The 17,009-nt window shown below is 38.8% G+C and overlaps 1 protein-coding gene across 1 annotated transcript in view; it reads right to left on the bottom strand.

Annotated features, from left to right (window-relative positions):
- DOCK3 (dedicator of cytokinesis 3) overlaps positions 1-17,009 on the bottom strand; it is a 176,773-nt gene that overhangs the window by 101,263 nt on the left and 58,501 nt on the right. Inside the window, exons 7-9 of the mRNA XM_056501874.1 lie at positions 16,086-16,170; positions 8,447-8,488; positions 6,451-6,605 (exon numbers count right to left, since the gene is read on the bottom strand). Of these exons, the coding sequence (XP_056357849.1) occupies positions 6,451-6,605; positions 8,447-8,488; positions 16,086-16,170 (282 nt within the window). The remainder of the gene's footprint in view (positions 1-6,450; positions 6,606-8,446; positions 8,489-16,085; positions 16,171-17,009) is intronic.

Below are 17,009 nucleotides of genomic sequence, written 5' to 3'. Positions count from 1 at the left end.
CTTTTCATGACTAAGAAGAAAAAAAAAAACTCATTTGTTGGTAAGGTTAATCCCTGGAAAAATTTTCTGAATATTAAAGAAATAATTCTGAGCGATACACAGTTATTTTTTCCCAGCAGACAAATCATTATACTGACAGCAAATGAGATAACTTTTCTATTTTAAAACAGCTATGCTATTAAAAACATAACAAAAGGAAAATTTAGTGCATATTCACAATTCAAATGAAAATACAATTTTCTACTTCCTTACATAGCAACTGGCAATAAAGGAACAGGATAATATTTTAAAGCAATTAACTGGGGATAAATGCCCACATGCTGTCCCAGCACTCCCAGAGCCATTACTTTGAGAGAGAAACAATACAGAAAAAGGATCTTCAGGTCAGTCCCATATCCTGGAGAGAATGCAGTCAGACTGGTTTGACACAGTTTTTACTGTGGATCCTTCCACATTAATTAACAATTTCTCTTTCAGCTATTCAACTTTAACCATATTTATCTACTCAGTGATCCTTCTTTCCTTTTTCTGACCTTATTAATGCCAGTCTTACTCTTTTTTATTTCACCTGCCCCCCTCTCTCCACTCCAAGCTGCCAGACCTCCCTCTGCCCAAGCTGAGTCTGGTGTGTAGAACATGTACAAATTCTACAGCCCTGGCTTGGGATCCTGCATTAAGAATGCTGATCCTGCACATCAGAGGTCTGAGAGGACTCAAACCCCTTCTCGGACAGGACTTGTGGGAAATTTGCCATTGCATTTCACAAATTGGCTCAGTGTTTCAAATGGAAACTCCTGAGAGTGGTAATTGTCTGCATTAGCAAGTGCTACAGGAAAATTATTCAAGATGGCATTGTAAGCACAATGTAATTTTAGCTACACTGTTCCTGCTAACATTTTTTAGCAGCTGATATACATTCCTATTGACAGTTTAAAAGTAAAAAAAAACCATGACTAAATGATGATGAGAACCATGGAGCTAAGGGCCATCATTAAATCCAAACAGAGATGAGGGGTTCTCGTCAAATGTGTCAAGGTAACCTTCAGCAGCTTGGTACAGATTTGTATCCTGACATCTGAATGGGGAATACTTTGTCTCAGAAACTCCTACTACAGAAAGAGTCAAAACCAAATCCCCTGCAAATGCATCATTTCTAAATCCAGTGTTTCCAAGTGGTGCATTTCATTCTACTCTACCTAAACACTGGCACAAACATTTTCTTTTTACAGCCTCTCCTGGACACTCAAGTGCAGTATCATGACTTCTACAGGACCAGGTTGTACAAGTGAGTAGCAACTTGAGAAAACTTCTAACACTCACACACTGGTTAAACCAAGCCCAGTTTGGTCATGCCCCAGAAGTTTACTTGTTTACAAGGACACATTTAAATTGATAACAATGTTCTCTAATATTTTTATCCCTTTAATATCTTGAACTATTTACACATTTGTCTGCTGATTTTTATCACAGAAAATAATTTGGTTGGAAAATGTCCCAAGATCCAGAGGTGAGTTACGAATGGGAAATCATTATCTCCATCACCTGTGCAGTTACCACCAAACCCCACTGTAGAGCAGAACTAACAGCCAAACATTGCCACTGAACATTTGACTCAGCCTTGAAAAATGGGGGCAGATGATTTTATGTCAGATGACTTTTGAGCAGCTGAATCCAACCATCCTGCTGTAGACCCAGAGCGTTTTTTCAGTCCATAATTATGTTTCCAAACCATGTTTCTCTCCAGAGAACTGCTTTGTCAATGGTGCTAAATCCTGAAGACAAGACTTGGGACAGACTGTACTGCTCACATTCTCCCCATCATCCACCCACAAACTGAGAACATTTCCACAAAAAACATCTTTCCGTATCACCTATTAGCAAGAGCTTTAAAGAGCAAGCTTATGTTTTTTCTCATTTTGGCTACTGCTTTTCAATTTTAACACTGAAATGGATGTTTCCCAATCAAATTTCCAGCCTGTGTTGCAGTGGTTACAATCCTATCTTGCCCCAAAGAACATAGCAGATATTTAAAACAGAACTGCAGAGAACACCTGGTCTCTCAACAAAAAGTTTGAACATTTTCTGTATGAGAAATGCCCACATGGACTCCCTGAGTGACTCCCATCAGCACCACCAGGGCACTCTGCACATGTCCCAAACCCTCAGTCAGAGGAGGTCGTTGTTATAAAGGGAATGGCAAAGGTTCAGTAATGAGGAGGCAGGTGGAGGAGCTACTAGCAGAAATATGCACAACACCATTTTCCATGCATAATTACTGCTTAGGCCCCCAGATCTTCACATTCAATCACATCAGAGTTTCTCTTTTGTTCTATTCACTCTCCATAATTAAGGATATTTCTAGATGACAAGAAAATTTTAAATCCCAGTGGTGTGTAAAATGGGGTAACTGGTTGAAGATGCAGGTAGAATGAAAAACATTCACATGTTTAAATATAAACTTAATAAAGAAAAATAAGACAGAAATTTATTTATCCTTTTCCATACTCAAAAGGCTGAGAGAACTGGGATTGTTCAGCCTGGAAAAGAGAAGGCTTCAGAGTAACCTTGTTGCCCCTTCCAGAACTTGAAGGGAGCCTACAGGAAAGACACAGAGAGACTCTTTACAAAGGATGAAGTGAGAGGAGAAGGGGGAATGGCTTCATACTGAGAGTGGGTTTAGATGAGATATCAGGAACAAATTCTCTCCTGTGGGAGTGGGAAAGCCTGGCACAGGTTCCCAGAGAAGCTGTGGCTGCCTCTGGATCCCTGGCAGTGCCCAAGGCCACGCTGGATGGGGCTTGGAGCAGCCTGGGACAGTGGAAGGTGTCCCTGCCCACAGCAGCGGGTGGAATGAGATGGGCTTTAAGGTCCCTTCCAGCCCAAACTATTCTGGGATTCTACAACAGTTACTGGACTTATCAAGCTTATTTCCAGAAAAAAAAACCTGCTATCATACTTCTGAATGTGTAATTTTTTAAAGTTATGCATAATTCTATCCCTTTTTGAGAAGAAAAGAGTTATTATATAGGTATCCAAACCTCACTGTTTTACTGAATTTATTTTCACCCATCAAAATCATACTAAAAATGTCAAAAAATGTAACTATATCTCTTTATTTGTTGGATCTTTCTAGCACAAATAACACTCTGTATCCCTTTGTCTACCAGTTTCCTCTAGAGCAGTTTCACCCAGCCTGTATCTTTTTGTTTTATCAAGTTTAATACTTTTCTGTTGAGGCAGGAGGTGCATTCCCGTATAACAGAACAAAATTAGTCGGCTCCATTGTGATTTGTGCTTGACAAATCTATGTTGACTTTTGCTTACCATTTTGTTAGCTTCTTAGTGCTAACAAGTAGTTTATTTGTTCCACAACTTTTTGCATTTGTCATCGGATTGCAGCTGACCTTCTTAGGGAGATTGAGGCAAAACAGCCATTAAATACTCCAGCTATCTTGGAAACATCTGTTCATGGCTTAATGTCCCCTTTAATCTGTTCACTTATTTCTTGATTTGAAAAAAAAGGGTTTTTTTGCTGGTAAAGTATTATAGAATTATTTTTTCCTTGATGACCTTTGATAGTTGTTTTTTTCCTACAAGTTTCTGTCTCTTCCCATCCCTGTTTGTGCAATTTAATTTATCCTTTTTTATACTGCCATCCCAACTCCATTTCACAACAGAACATGAGACAGACCTTTCTGTTGTTCCCATATATTTAATTTTTCCTTCACACTGAAACAATTTGCTTTTGTGCTCTTCATCAGTATCATGGAGAAGCAGACAAGTCTCAAATCTCTTTGCTCCATAGGAGTTTACCTATCTCTGATCTTTATTGACACCTTCCTTACTGAGTTCACCATCTTTACAGTAACATTTCCTTTGCTGCCTTTTTGATGTTACTCTCAACTCAATCATTCCAGGATCATTCATCCCAAGGTATGTCTCACAATGGGGTATAATCACTGGCTATAATCCAAACTGGATCAATTATCACATCATTTTTCAGTAACTTCCACTTAGCAAACAAACTGTGGTATTAAAGATGAGTCACAAAGTTGCTAGACTAGTGGCTTTTGTATGCAAGAAAAATAGAAATCCCAAATACTTTAAAAGAGACAAATAAACTTTAATCCCTTTTTATATGAGTCCTCTATTTACTTTTATATTTTTTATATATTTTTTACAAGTATTACTTTTTATATTTTTGTCAGACTAAAAATGAAGTAACTTTTTCCTTGTGTTTACCTCTAGGTCTGACCTCTCTGATGGCAATGTTGTTATTCCTGCTGTCTATAGCTCCCACTGTCATCCTTTGTCTGCTCCTTCTTTGCTGACAACCATTAAACACAGGAATATTTTTGTATTCAGAACCTGGGAATCATCTCAAACAGTGTTTCAGCTGCTGCTCCAACCTTCTGATTGCTAATCTACACCTGGTGCACACTGTTACTTCAGCCCTTGAAAAACCCTGGAACTTTCAGCAATTCTTCACTGAACCTGCCTGGGAAATAACTCTTGGCACCAGCAGGTTCAGGGAGGTTTCTAATCCAGCACATGTCCAAGGCAGTAATGCTGAAAGCCACTCAGCCTCCAGCATAAGCTGCTTGGGTAAGAAATTTATCAACCTCCAAACCATTTCAGAAGTCAATTTGTCCCTTTCATTTAGAGTGCAGTGTGCAGAAGCCTTGCCAGGGTTTTTTACCTTAATGTACTATTTCTCGAGAGGAAAGAAAATGTTTTAAAGTAGATATAAAAACATCATTCTAAATTTGTAGCAATTTGTTTGTCTGTTTTCTGGTTTCTTGTCCAAAACAGAGCTCAGCCTCATTACACATTTCTTCCCCAACACTCTTTGGGATGTAAGAAAATGTAAAAATCATGCTGTTTTCACCACAGCAGACCACCGATGCTTAATGCAAAGAGCTAAGTAATAACAACTGTTTGCACAAAAAAGCATTAGTGTATATATATTTAAATTTGCCTGAATCAATCTTTGTGTTTTTTTCTCATTATAACTATTATTTCTTTTTTTTTTTAATCACTGGCAAAACCCTTTCCTTAAGATTCTCCACTCAGTGTTTACATACAAACTGCAGCCCAAGACAATCATCTCCTTTCAAAGCAATTTCTGCTGGCAGCAGCTTGTCTGTCTGTCCCTTCATCTTTCTGGCAGCTTTTCTCATCTAAATTATTTAATATGTTATTACTTCGCAGTAGGAACTAGTTTGGTATATTTTTTTGGTTTGGTTCTCCATTTCCACCTTTCCCTCTTAATTTTCTGGTAATTCTCTCAAGAGAGGAATTATAGGCATGTCCTCAACTACATCAACTGGAGTTTCCAAAGAGCTGCAAAGATGGGAAGGGTCTGGGGGGAAGCCTTATGAGGAGCAGCTGAGGGCCCTTGGTTTGTTCAGCCAGGAGGAGACTCAGAGGAGACCTCACTGGGCCTTGAGCATCCTCCCAAGGGGCAGGGGAGGGGAGGGTACCAATCTCAGCTCTCTGAGCCCAGGGACAGCAGGGAAGGGCTGCAGCTCTGTCAGGGAAGGTTTAAGCTGGATATCAGGAAATACCATCAACTCATAAGAACTTTTTAATATTCCCCCAATTTTTAGTGGGATGTACTCTGAAGAGATACAAAACTAAGAGGAAAGAACATGATGTGGCTCTTTCCTTACTTTGAAACAAATCTAAATCAAATTGCTGAAAACCAGGAGAGTTTTGACTATGGCAGCAAGTGACTGTCAGGACATGCTTTTACCAAAACTCAGAACACTGCACAAACATGGCATTTTTCAGATCAGACCAAGCTGCACTTGTAAACTTCCAAGACACAAAATCAATGCTGCAGTGCTCTTCTACATACTCTGATATTTTCAAAACACATGCTTGTAAGAGAAAAAGCCAGCCCATCTCATGTTTGCTAACACTGGCACCAATTAATTCAATAAACTGAAAGCACAGATATAGGGATGAATGTTAAGAGTTTATGTTGAGAGCAATATGTTGAGAGTGGTGAGAAAAAGGTATTTTGTGACAGGCCTGGAAGGCAAGGAGTAGAGGAGAGTTACAGAGGCACACAGCAGTCCCTTCTCAAACCAACCCCTCAGCCTGGCTCTGTCATTATTTGTGCTTCTTAACCAACAGCCCTAAGCAGGAAGCTACAAGAAAAATATCAAGAGCTTTAGTAATGTCTGGAGGCAAAGTCAGAAAACTAAAAAATTCAACCATTCTGTGTCTTTAATGCTTCACTAAATTTCCTATGCAAAGACCAGTACTTCTGATATTCCCAAGTAAGGATTGCAGGGCCAGCAGTGCATGATTTACCAGCTCTGTCCTTCCAGCTGGAAGGACTGTCCTTCCCACAAGAGCACAGCACGTGTTTATCTCCAATGTATTTGCTCTGCTCACCACTCTTTTCCTAGGAAGCTTTTTAGCAGTTTGACAAATTCCTACCTGATCTGTTTGCCTTCCCGGACATCGTACAAAGAAAAAAAGACATCTGTGTCCTCTCCAATGGTGTTGTAGGTGAAGCTTTTCAGGCTGAGGAAGAAGTGATGAGGCACTGGCATCCGACAGGCTTCTCCGTGCCGCTGGCGGATTGTGTCCACCTGATGGAAACGAGGGAGAACCATTGGCACTTCCAGATATTCTGTACACTTCTAGATATTCTGTACACTTCCAGATATTCTGTATACTTTTACATTTTCTATATTCTTCTAAATAAAAGACACCTGACCAACTTGACCATTTTATCTGAGAACCTGCTTTCCTCTCGCCCTCAAGTAAAAGTTTAATCTCAAATATATTCTGCCTCAGTGATAGGAGCTAGATTGAGCTTTCTGCCTCTATTTTTAACACTTCTAATTTGAATAGATTGATGAAACTGTGATAGCCAAGTAGATGCAAAATAAATGGCTTATGCATTGGAAATCTGATTTTATCAAATAAACCAAGTCAATCCTATTTCTCGATTCTTTCCTTGATTCTGGTACTGAAAATGAATTATAAGACTGGTACTGGGGTGGTTCCTGATGATTTCCATTTAAAACAGATGGACTTCAAAGCATTTTTAGTAACATTTATTACTTTTTTTTTTGGAGCAGCTGAAATTATAAAGGTCATTTATGTGGCCAGTAGGATGAGGGCAGTGACTGTCCCCCTGTACTGGGCACTGCTGAGGCCACACCTTGAATCCTGGGGCTTGGGCTTTCACTCCAAGGAAGAACTGAGGTGATGGAGCCTCTTCAGGGAAGGGAAGAGAGCTGGGGAGGGGTCTGGAGCACAAGTCAGATGAGGAGCAGCTGAGGGAGCAGAGGGGATCAGCCTGGAGAAGAGCAGGCTCAGGAGGGACCTTATTGCCCTGGGCAACTCCCTGAGAGGAGGTTGTAGCCAGGTGGGGTTGATCTCTTCTCTCAGGGATCAAGCAACAGGATAAGAGAAAATGGTCTCAGGTTGTGCCAGGGAGGTTTAGATTGGATATCAGGGAAAATTTCTTCACTGAAAGGGTTGTCAAGCACTGGAACAGGCTGCCCAGGGAAGTGGTGGGGTGACCATCCTTGGAGGGATTTAAAAGATGGGTAGATGTGCCACTCAGGGACAGTTTAGTGGTGGCTTGGCAGTGCTGGGGAACATTTGGACTTAAGGGCATATTTCACTTAAAAACAATCTATGACTTAGAGCCAGGCTTAGCAGGCTAGTTTGTCCTGCAGGTAAAGAAAAACTTAACAAGAGTTGATAACATGAGCAATCAATCAAGCCAAATAGTAGAAAGATTTACATTTTGACTCAACATATCAAGATCTATTTACAGCAGTGAATGCTGAGGTGGCCAAAGAAACAGAGTATAAGTAAATGTATGCTTTCAGTTTTTACAGCCCTTTACATCCATTTATGCTAATCTTAATAAACAGGTTGCATGAATATCCTAAGTTCCCTCTCCTCTGAATGCATAGACAGGTGCAGTCTAACAAAAACAATCTTCAAATTTCCAGACTTACAATTCAGATTTGTACTGGTTTTAAAGGAATTTTGTCCTGGACTTTAAATTAAATCCAAGGAAATCCTTACCCTTTAAAGACAGGTACCTGTGGAAGCACAGATCTCTGTAAAGATCAAAGCCAGATTCCATGACCAGACTGGATTACATCAGTACAGAAAGGATGTACAGAAGTCACTAAGCCATAAGTTAGCAGAGAGGTAAAGAGAAGAGTCACAGGGGCAGAGCGAGGCTTTTGATCTCACCACACAATTGTATCTTATAAGAACAACAGTGACAAGCTCAGGAAACCTAAACTGAATTTGAAGAAGGACCTTAGTGACTAAAATACCTGGGAATCATCTGAGGAAGTGTTCTATGGGCAAGGACTTGCCCAATAATCTCCATCATACCTTTACCCACATTACCAAGAACTTAAAGACAACAGAAAATTCAGACGTGGAAAGTATTTACCTGTGATGTGCTCTGCTGGACACTGTGTCTACTTGACAAATGCTGTGGAGATACAAAATAGTAAAATTGAAACCTTTTTCAAAGTAAGAAATATTTACATTATATTATGTAGCATTAGAGCAGAAATTCTAAAATACTACTTTCAAAATTATTACCAACTTTTCATGCCTTTTTTCACAGTGTATCATCACTTACAAGACCACTTGCTTTCCTAAAGGCTTTTCTCAGTTAAGCCATTGCTTTATCTGACTATTTGAATTTACAGGGAGTATTTACCTTAGCTTTTAAAGTAAATGGCTGTCACAAGTTAGACAGAATTTAAAAAAGAAATGCTATTACAGTGTTGGAAAATTTCATTATTCTGTATAATCTCTGTCTTCTCTTGCAAAATGGGAAGATACTTCACCACTAATCCTCATCTCCTGGTATACTGTCTGTGGAAAGATGCATTTGTTAAAAAACACAGGCATCTAGAAAGAAAGATGGATTTTAGACATTGCTAAAACTTTTTGCTCTAATAAGAATATGAAATCCTGAAAATCGGTTAAAGACTCTTCTACAATTTCAGCTGCCCAACACATGTAAAGAAGAATCAGTATGAAGTGCTACATGTCTAAAAACTCAGAGGATGTTGCTGTATTTAAAGCTTTTTATGCTAGAAGGAGATGTTATAATCAGAAAATGGACTGTGAGACTCACTGAAGCCATTTAATCTCCAAAGGGAGATTTAAATACTAATCTAAATTGAAAAGGTTTCAGAGAGCTTTAAAAAAAATCATTAATGATTCTGTCATGCTTTTCCCTGCACATCATCTTAATATTAACATTTTAAACTGAAATATTAACATTGACACTGCCACACATTATTAAATACTCTTCATTCACCCACCTCCCTCCTTCTATTACAAACCGCTTACACTCCACATCAAAATTAGCAGATGTGCTGATAAACATGAAGCTTCAATGGAGGTGAAATAAAAGATTATCCACAAAATGTATTTGGCAATACTCTTCAACAACTAAGCTGTCTTTCACACAGAACACAGATCAGGCTTTTTACCACAAGAGGAGAGGTAAGAATAAAGCAAGGAGATGCTGGGGTGCTGAGGGAGCTGCCAGAAGTGCTCACTGAGCCATTGCAATCCCTCACCAGCAGTGGGCCCAGCATTTGGCACTGCTGATGCCACATCTCAAACCCTGTGCCCAGTTTTTGGCCCCTCACTACTGGATTGGCTATTAAGGAAAATGTTGTCACCCAAGGTGCTGTCAAGCACTGGGACAGGCTGCCCAGGGCAGTGCTGGAGTCCCCATCCCAAGTGTAACTGTGCCATCTGGGGACAGCTGTTGGTGGGGCCTTGGCAGTGCTGGGGGATGGTTGAGCTCTATGATCTTAAAGGTGTCCTCCAACCTAAACAATTCTGTGATTCTAAATGGCATATTTTGACATCTGTTTACATTCACAGTTATAAAAATGTCCTCTTCCACATTCTCAGTAGAAAAATAATGATCTCCAGCTCCATTGTTTGTGTAACTATTTCATCATTCTCTGAATGTTAAAAGCCTTCAAGCTGGCTGAGTTGCCTATTTAATCTTTTTGTCACCTGCAACCACTCAGAATCAGCTGGCATAGAAAAGACCAGTTATTTAAGCTACTCAAGGTGTCTTGACTTCTTTTGATTAAATTAATCTCTAAATCCAAGTAAGAAAGTGAGACATTCAAGCAACACAAATATGAGAGGTGGTCTGAAGAGATTCCTCAGCAAACACTGCTGCTTACAGAGTGCACACTGAGGTAAAATTACAACAATAAGCTGTAAAAACATCAGGTTTTAAATTTTTTCACAACCAAAAGATTAGATTTGACTAACTCTCTGCTTTCATGCTTCAAGACCACATTATAACAATAAATCACTGACTGAGTTAATTATGTGCCCATGCCTCTGGCCAGGCAAAGTGCCCAGAGGGTATGTGCCATTTTTGGGTACTTGGATGGGAGGGTGACTGAAAACAGCCAACATGGATTTATTAGGGGTACATAATGCTGGATCAAGTGATTCCCCCGAGGTAAAATAACCAAATCATAGATGAGGGAAGATTAGTGGCTGTTGTTTCTCCCCAGCTCAGCAAGGCTCTCAGCATGGTCTCCCACAGCATTCCGGTACCCAAGCTGTAAACTTACACCTGTATGGGCAGATTACACTGCTTGGTCAAAAAAACCCCAACAAACAGCACTATTTTCAGGCTCCAGAAGTAGTGGCTGATGGTATGAATGGCCTGAGACCTATGGAGCCTCAAATTCCCAGATGATCCTAAACTGGGAGCAGCAGACTGGCAGGGTCCTATTACAGCAAGCCAAACATGAGTCAGGGGAGCACTGGGGAAGCAGGGACATTTAACATTTTACTGTTTCTGTTACCAGGAATGGAGCCAGTAACATTTATTCCTTTTTCCTCAGCACTGAGTAAACTACAGCTCTACTGCATTCAGCAAAGGCCAGTGAAGCAGCAGAAGGGGTTTGAGGAGGATGGAGGGAATGCAGCATTCTGAGTCTGGAGAAGAGAAGGTTTGTAGGTGACCTGTTGCCCCCTTCCTGTAACCATGAAGCCCCCAGCACGAAGAGGCAGTGAGGCTCTCTCTCCACAGCAGATTGCCCAAAATACTGTGGCCATCAACTACAACATGGGACATCCCAATGTTCCAACAAGGAAAAATATAACTCCATCAGGGCAGCCATTAGGACATTAGAACAGGGATCCAATCCTTTCCCTTGAAGAATTCAACATCCAGCTGGGCAAAGCACTGAACACCCTGGTCTGAGTTCAGTGTTGACCTTGCATTGACAGCAGGAAGTTTGCCTAGACCTTCCTGAGGCCCTTTCCAACCTGAAAAGCCCTTCAAAGTGATATAAAAATAGGACTGTAAAGAAATTATCTATCTTCATTCAAAAAAAAAAAAAAAAAAAAAAAAAATTATCAGTTTTACCTTTATTTTCCCCAAAAGATAGTTGTCTGTAAAGGTTGTGCAAACTTTAACAGATACAACGTTCAGTATATCTTTCCTCATCAAAGTGTTTTCTGATGCTTAAACTGATTCCTTGCTATTGTAACCTAGGCTTATTGATTCTTTTCTTATCTACCATTAGGATTAAAAGATTCATTAATTCAGTTTGTGATTCCACTATAACCTCAAATCTCCTCTACAAAACCACCTAAGCTTGTAGTGTCCAAGTCTGTACTTCAGAGCTAACAATTGACTGCAGGAGTTAAAACTTTGCATTTATGAATCTCCCTGATATACTACATTTTTAATAGAATTTCTACAATTTCTTTATATTATTTGGAATTCTGATCCTTCCCTCCAATGAAAGAATCAGAAATATAATTTCCAAGTTTGTGGATTTTGTATATTTAGTAAGCAGATTCCTTATTTCAGCATCTAGCCCTTAATTAAACTTGAAGCACTACAAAATGGAGGGTGACCCCAAGAAACTCAGCTAATTCATCCCTCCTCCTATTTAATCAAATTACTGACAACCATTCTTTTCTTCTTTTTTTTTTTTTTGAGTATGGGTTTTCTAATTTGTTCTGTGTTTACATTACAGTAATTTCATCTAGAACTGATGACCTTTGGAGAATTTAAATTAAAACAAACATTAAAAACCTTTATTGAATTCTAAATATGGCAGCAGCTGCTTCTCCTCTATCCACTAGACTTATCTATGTTCTGGAACTTTTAAAAATTGCTTATTCTGGACAAGTTCACACTCACTATTACTCATGTCCTTGCTGCAAATATTATTATTATTATTATTATTATTATTATTATTATTATTATTATTATTATTATTATTATTATTATTATTATCATCATCATCATCATCATCATTATCATCATCATCATCATCATCATTATTCAGCATTTTTTACAGGGAGACAAAAATAACCAGCTCCTCCTCCATCACCTATTTTTAAGCTGTGTTTAAAATTGATTTGCTCTTTGCTGATATTCTGGAATCTTACCCATCTTCCCAATGGTTATAACTCACATGTCTGATATGGCTTCTCCAAAGATCCCAACTGGAATGTACATAGTTCCAAATCCCCTGGAATTGAAAGCTTCTTGATCAAATTGCCACCTTACCAGAATTTAGTGGGGCAAGAGGGACATTTAGTACCACGTTATTTTCTTGCATCATGTGCCAGTTGGTTTTCCCCAGTATAAAAACTTTCCTTTAGCTTCCCAGTTAATACCAGGTTGTTTATATAAAATTGTTTCTTGATACAATTGACCACATTTGCTTGTTATATTTGAATTTGTGCACTGCCTTTCAATTTTTCTATTTACCCATTTGTGCTATTCTATTATATTTCTCTATAATTCTGTTCTTGTAAACTGGCTCTTGGTAATCTCAATTTTCCTTTCACTCTAATGCCTGGAGGAAATGAAGAATTCTTAATTTGTCCAACTTGGCCTGTTAGCAAGCATCTTGTGGTTTTGCTCTTAATTTACTGAAAGAGCTATCAATTCTCCTTACCTCCATGTTCTCATGATATCTTACCTACCAATATCAGTTTTCAGAGTTGTTCTTCCTTGTTCCTTTCCTAACAATATGTGGTGAGTGAATCAGTCAGTCTTAAAGCACTTTCTGTCTTCATATTCTCATCTGCCCTCTTACTGGGGTTTAGCACCCAACATACATTAACCTGTCCTCTGTTAATCTGCTTTGTTTTACAAAAAACAACAAAGAAAATCACAACAAAGATTTTATTATCTTCCTGTCCAGTTTGTGTCCAGTTGTTTGCCTTATCTAGTAGAGTTTTGGGTAACTGAATTCTTTTTTTTTTTACTATTTCTTCTTACCAATCACATTTACCATTTGAATAAAGAATATAGAGTTATGACGTGATGGCAGTATTAATTTGAAACTCTTTATCCAGGAACTTTATTTTTTTTTGTTAGGAACTCTGGTGAACTCATGGCATTTCTCTCACACAGTTGGAAGAAATGCCTAAGCTGCAGCAGTTACACAGCCAAGAGCTGTGCCTTTCATGCACCTCCTGAACTTGTCCTGAGGACACACACCCACTTCAATAACTTTATAGAAAAGCTAAACCCAATTAATCACCAGCTTTGAACATTTCTGATTTGTGAAACCACTTCAGACATTTGTGTCTTGTAACCCTTCCACTAAAATGTGCCAAGTGTTCCTGACGTTCTGCAGGACTTCATGTTCCTAAATGACAACTTCAATCCAGTGGCAGCTCCAGCACTGAGCTCTGTGGCAGAATTCTGAAAACATATTTTCCCACCACTCAAAAGTAATATGTATTTTTAAAAAGTGTTCTGTCACATTGGTTAAAGTCACAAACATTGTCAGAGGGAAAGAGCAATTTGCTTTCCTTCAGGAGCAAGGCAATAATTCCTGACAAATGCTGTGCACCCTGCAGCCACTGGTATTTAGCTTCAGAATGAGCAACGTGGAGAAGCAGGATGTGCAAGGCCTCAGAGCACAATAGTTCTGCCAAGGAGATGAATGCAGCATCACCCAGCCATCACAAACACACTTAGCAATGAAACATGAGAGCTAAAATAGAGGCTCAAATTTAACAACTTACAATTTATCAAGAGCAGTGCTTAGTCTAATGACTGGGTAAAAACTGCTTGAATCTCTGTTGTCACAGAGAGAAAAGTCTGATGTGTTACCTCACCCATTACTCTGCTAACGAGTGTTTTCTGTGTTATATTTAACATCCTACAATCCTGAAAAGATAAGAAAGTAATTTGGCTCTCACAACTATTCCTGCAAGATTATTTTACAATATGAAACCTCACTGCTCATTTGAGAATCCATTAAGTATTTCACTACAAGTAAGGAGCCTCTCCCTGGATTTTTGTTAAATAATAAAAACAATCCCCAAACCACGTCAAAAATAACCCTAAAACAATCTAAGTGACCAAATACCCTTCCTTCATTTTTCACCAAATTTAAGCTAAAAAAATAAGAGGTTTTCAGCTGCTTTGGTTCCTGAAATTGCCTCCTGACTGTGAAGAGATGTGATTAGACAGCACTGTCCTCTTGCATCTACAGGCTGCAGCAGCAGTGAAGTGTGAAGTGAGCAATGGGGCTGTCCTGAGCCCTGCCCAGCATGGAGCAGCACAGTCACAGCCACAGGACTAAGGGGTGACTGAGGCTGCTCTGGCAATAAATATTGCCCATTTGCAGTACTCCAAGTGTTCAGAGTAAGAAAATGTGCAGAATAAACCTCAGAGTAATAAACCAATCCTTAGTTAGCAACTAATCTCATACCCTGAGTCTTCACTGATGGAATTTGCTACTGAGTTATTTCCATGCTACACTGAAGGAAGGAAAACTCTGCTGTACTGGCACCAAACTCTCTCAGACCACAGCAAATTAGGAACTTTCAAAATTAACACTATAGACTGGTGTATTTTCATATTTCTAATGCAATAATTCCTAGTTCTTTCCATGAAATCCACTATTAGATGGTGCAAATAATCCAAACCAGCAACAGAACCCAACATCAGCTTGTTTATAAAACCTGCTTTTGCTTTAAGGAAAAGTCACATTTTGCACACAAAACCCATCACCAAGCCATGGACCACTCTGCTCCTAAACTTAACTGCTTATTTTAACAAAACTGTTTTAACAAAACTGTTTTCAAACAAGAAATAAAAAGCTTCCTAGAAGTGAGTGACACTGAAAACAACTATTTTCTTTGGAAGATATTAGTTGAAGTTGTTGTATAAAATAATTGCTGAGGGGTTTTTATTTGTTTTTTTTGGTTTTTTTTTTTTTTTAATTTTAGATAAAACAGAATCTGAGGAAGGGCTTTCATTCACTTTCTTGAATTTTCTCCCTCTACAAGCTGTTTCTCCCTCTACAGTTAGATCACAATCCAAACCAAAATTATCTGTATTAGTTACTAACAGAGAATCCAAACAGAGATAAGTTGTAAAATGCATCAGTGGCTTTACAGTTCACTAATGGCACAATTCACATTTCCAAAACGGCTTCAACTTCATTAAGTACAAACAGGACTGTACAAGTGACTAACAATGACAGAATTTGGAACTCACTCCAGTGAAGGAATTATACTACTTCACCTGAAAATCCAAATATTCTTATTCAAGCATGCACTCCATACTGTCTAAAGAGCACTGACATACAACAGGGGCAGACTTAATGTTCAAGGATTAGTTTTGCTGAAATTAACTTATGCACTGGTCTTCCTCCTCTTTTTTTGTGAGCTCCAAAAGTCTTTGCAATAGGGCAAAGATATTTCTTATCTGTGCAACCACTAACCCAGATTTTCACTTAGGTATTCTTCATCTGCAAAGCTACTCAAAGAATCAAATAGTGGTTCTCAGCAACTTTCTGGACTCAGAGAACCTTCCAAGAGTTAATACCGCGTTACTTTGTAAATTGAAATTAAAATGTATCAAAACATGCTACTGCTCAGGGTATCAGAGACACTGCTCTGGTGGTGAGAGTGCACATGAAGAAGACATTTAACTTACAACACCATTTGAAACAAGAAAACATGGAAGAGTAAAAACATTTTCCCTTCTTTCCCTCCCACTGTGAAAACTCAAAGAAATATCCCACAGAATTTCTTACCATTTTATAAAGGTCTGAAACACTGATCTGATCTGAATCCACAACCTCAAAGTCCTTCCGTGGAACTAAGTCAAGGCCCAGGTGTCTGCAAGAGAAGGAAGGAGCAGTGTCAGTGTGGCACAGGAATGTCCCCAGCACCTCCTCCATGTGCCTCCTCAGGGCAGGGACATGGAAACACTCAGCTACTCCAGTCTTACTGCACTTGTTAACCATTCAACAATTCTAAAGAAAATTTAATGCAAATATTAAAACATCCCTCTACAAACCTGTTACTTTTTGTTTCCTGACTTCAGTGAAGCTCTGGTAATTAATGCAGGGCTTTTGGCCAATATGTTGGTGCAGAACCAAAAACAAGGTTAATTTGTACATGGCAATATAAGTTCATACTCTGGTTGCTGCTAAAGTATTTGAGTTAGATCCTTCACTACCTAATGAAGAAGTTTCATTAATAGTCTTGTTCAAATGTCCCAACAGATCCCAAGCCTTGGGAAGCTGCTTTGATATTCCTGGTGTTCATACAACTTCACCCCCATGTAAACATAGTATTTTTTGTTTGTAATAAACAGTAACTGCAATAGCAATAATCCTAATCTCTATTTGTAAAACACACAAAATATTTTTAATTATTCTGAACAGAATTAATATTTTGGCTCAAATCAAATATATAAACTGATTTAAAAAAACACCATTGCAAAGATGGAAGAAATTCAGCTGTAGAGAAGGCAGTTCAGGTCACAGCATCACAGGAGTAGCAGACAGAATAAGATATTCTTTATCCAGACAAATAAATGCAAATTGCTAATGATTAATTAATAATGTAGACTGCAGAACAAGACAACCTTAAAGGTGACAAACCCCAAGTTTTGCTCCACAGATCTTCAGTTTCTGAGGCATTACAATAAAAAGCTACATTAAATACATATT

This window comes from Oenanthe melanoleuca, chromosome 12 (assembly GCF_029582105.1).
Source record: "Oenanthe melanoleuca isolate GR-GAL-2019-014 chromosome 12, OMel1.0, whole genome shotgun sequence".
NCBI classification, from domain to species: Eukaryota; Metazoa; Chordata; class Aves; order Passeriformes; family Muscicapidae; genus Oenanthe; species Oenanthe melanoleuca.
This window is presented reverse-complemented; position numbering and strand designations above follow the sequence as displayed.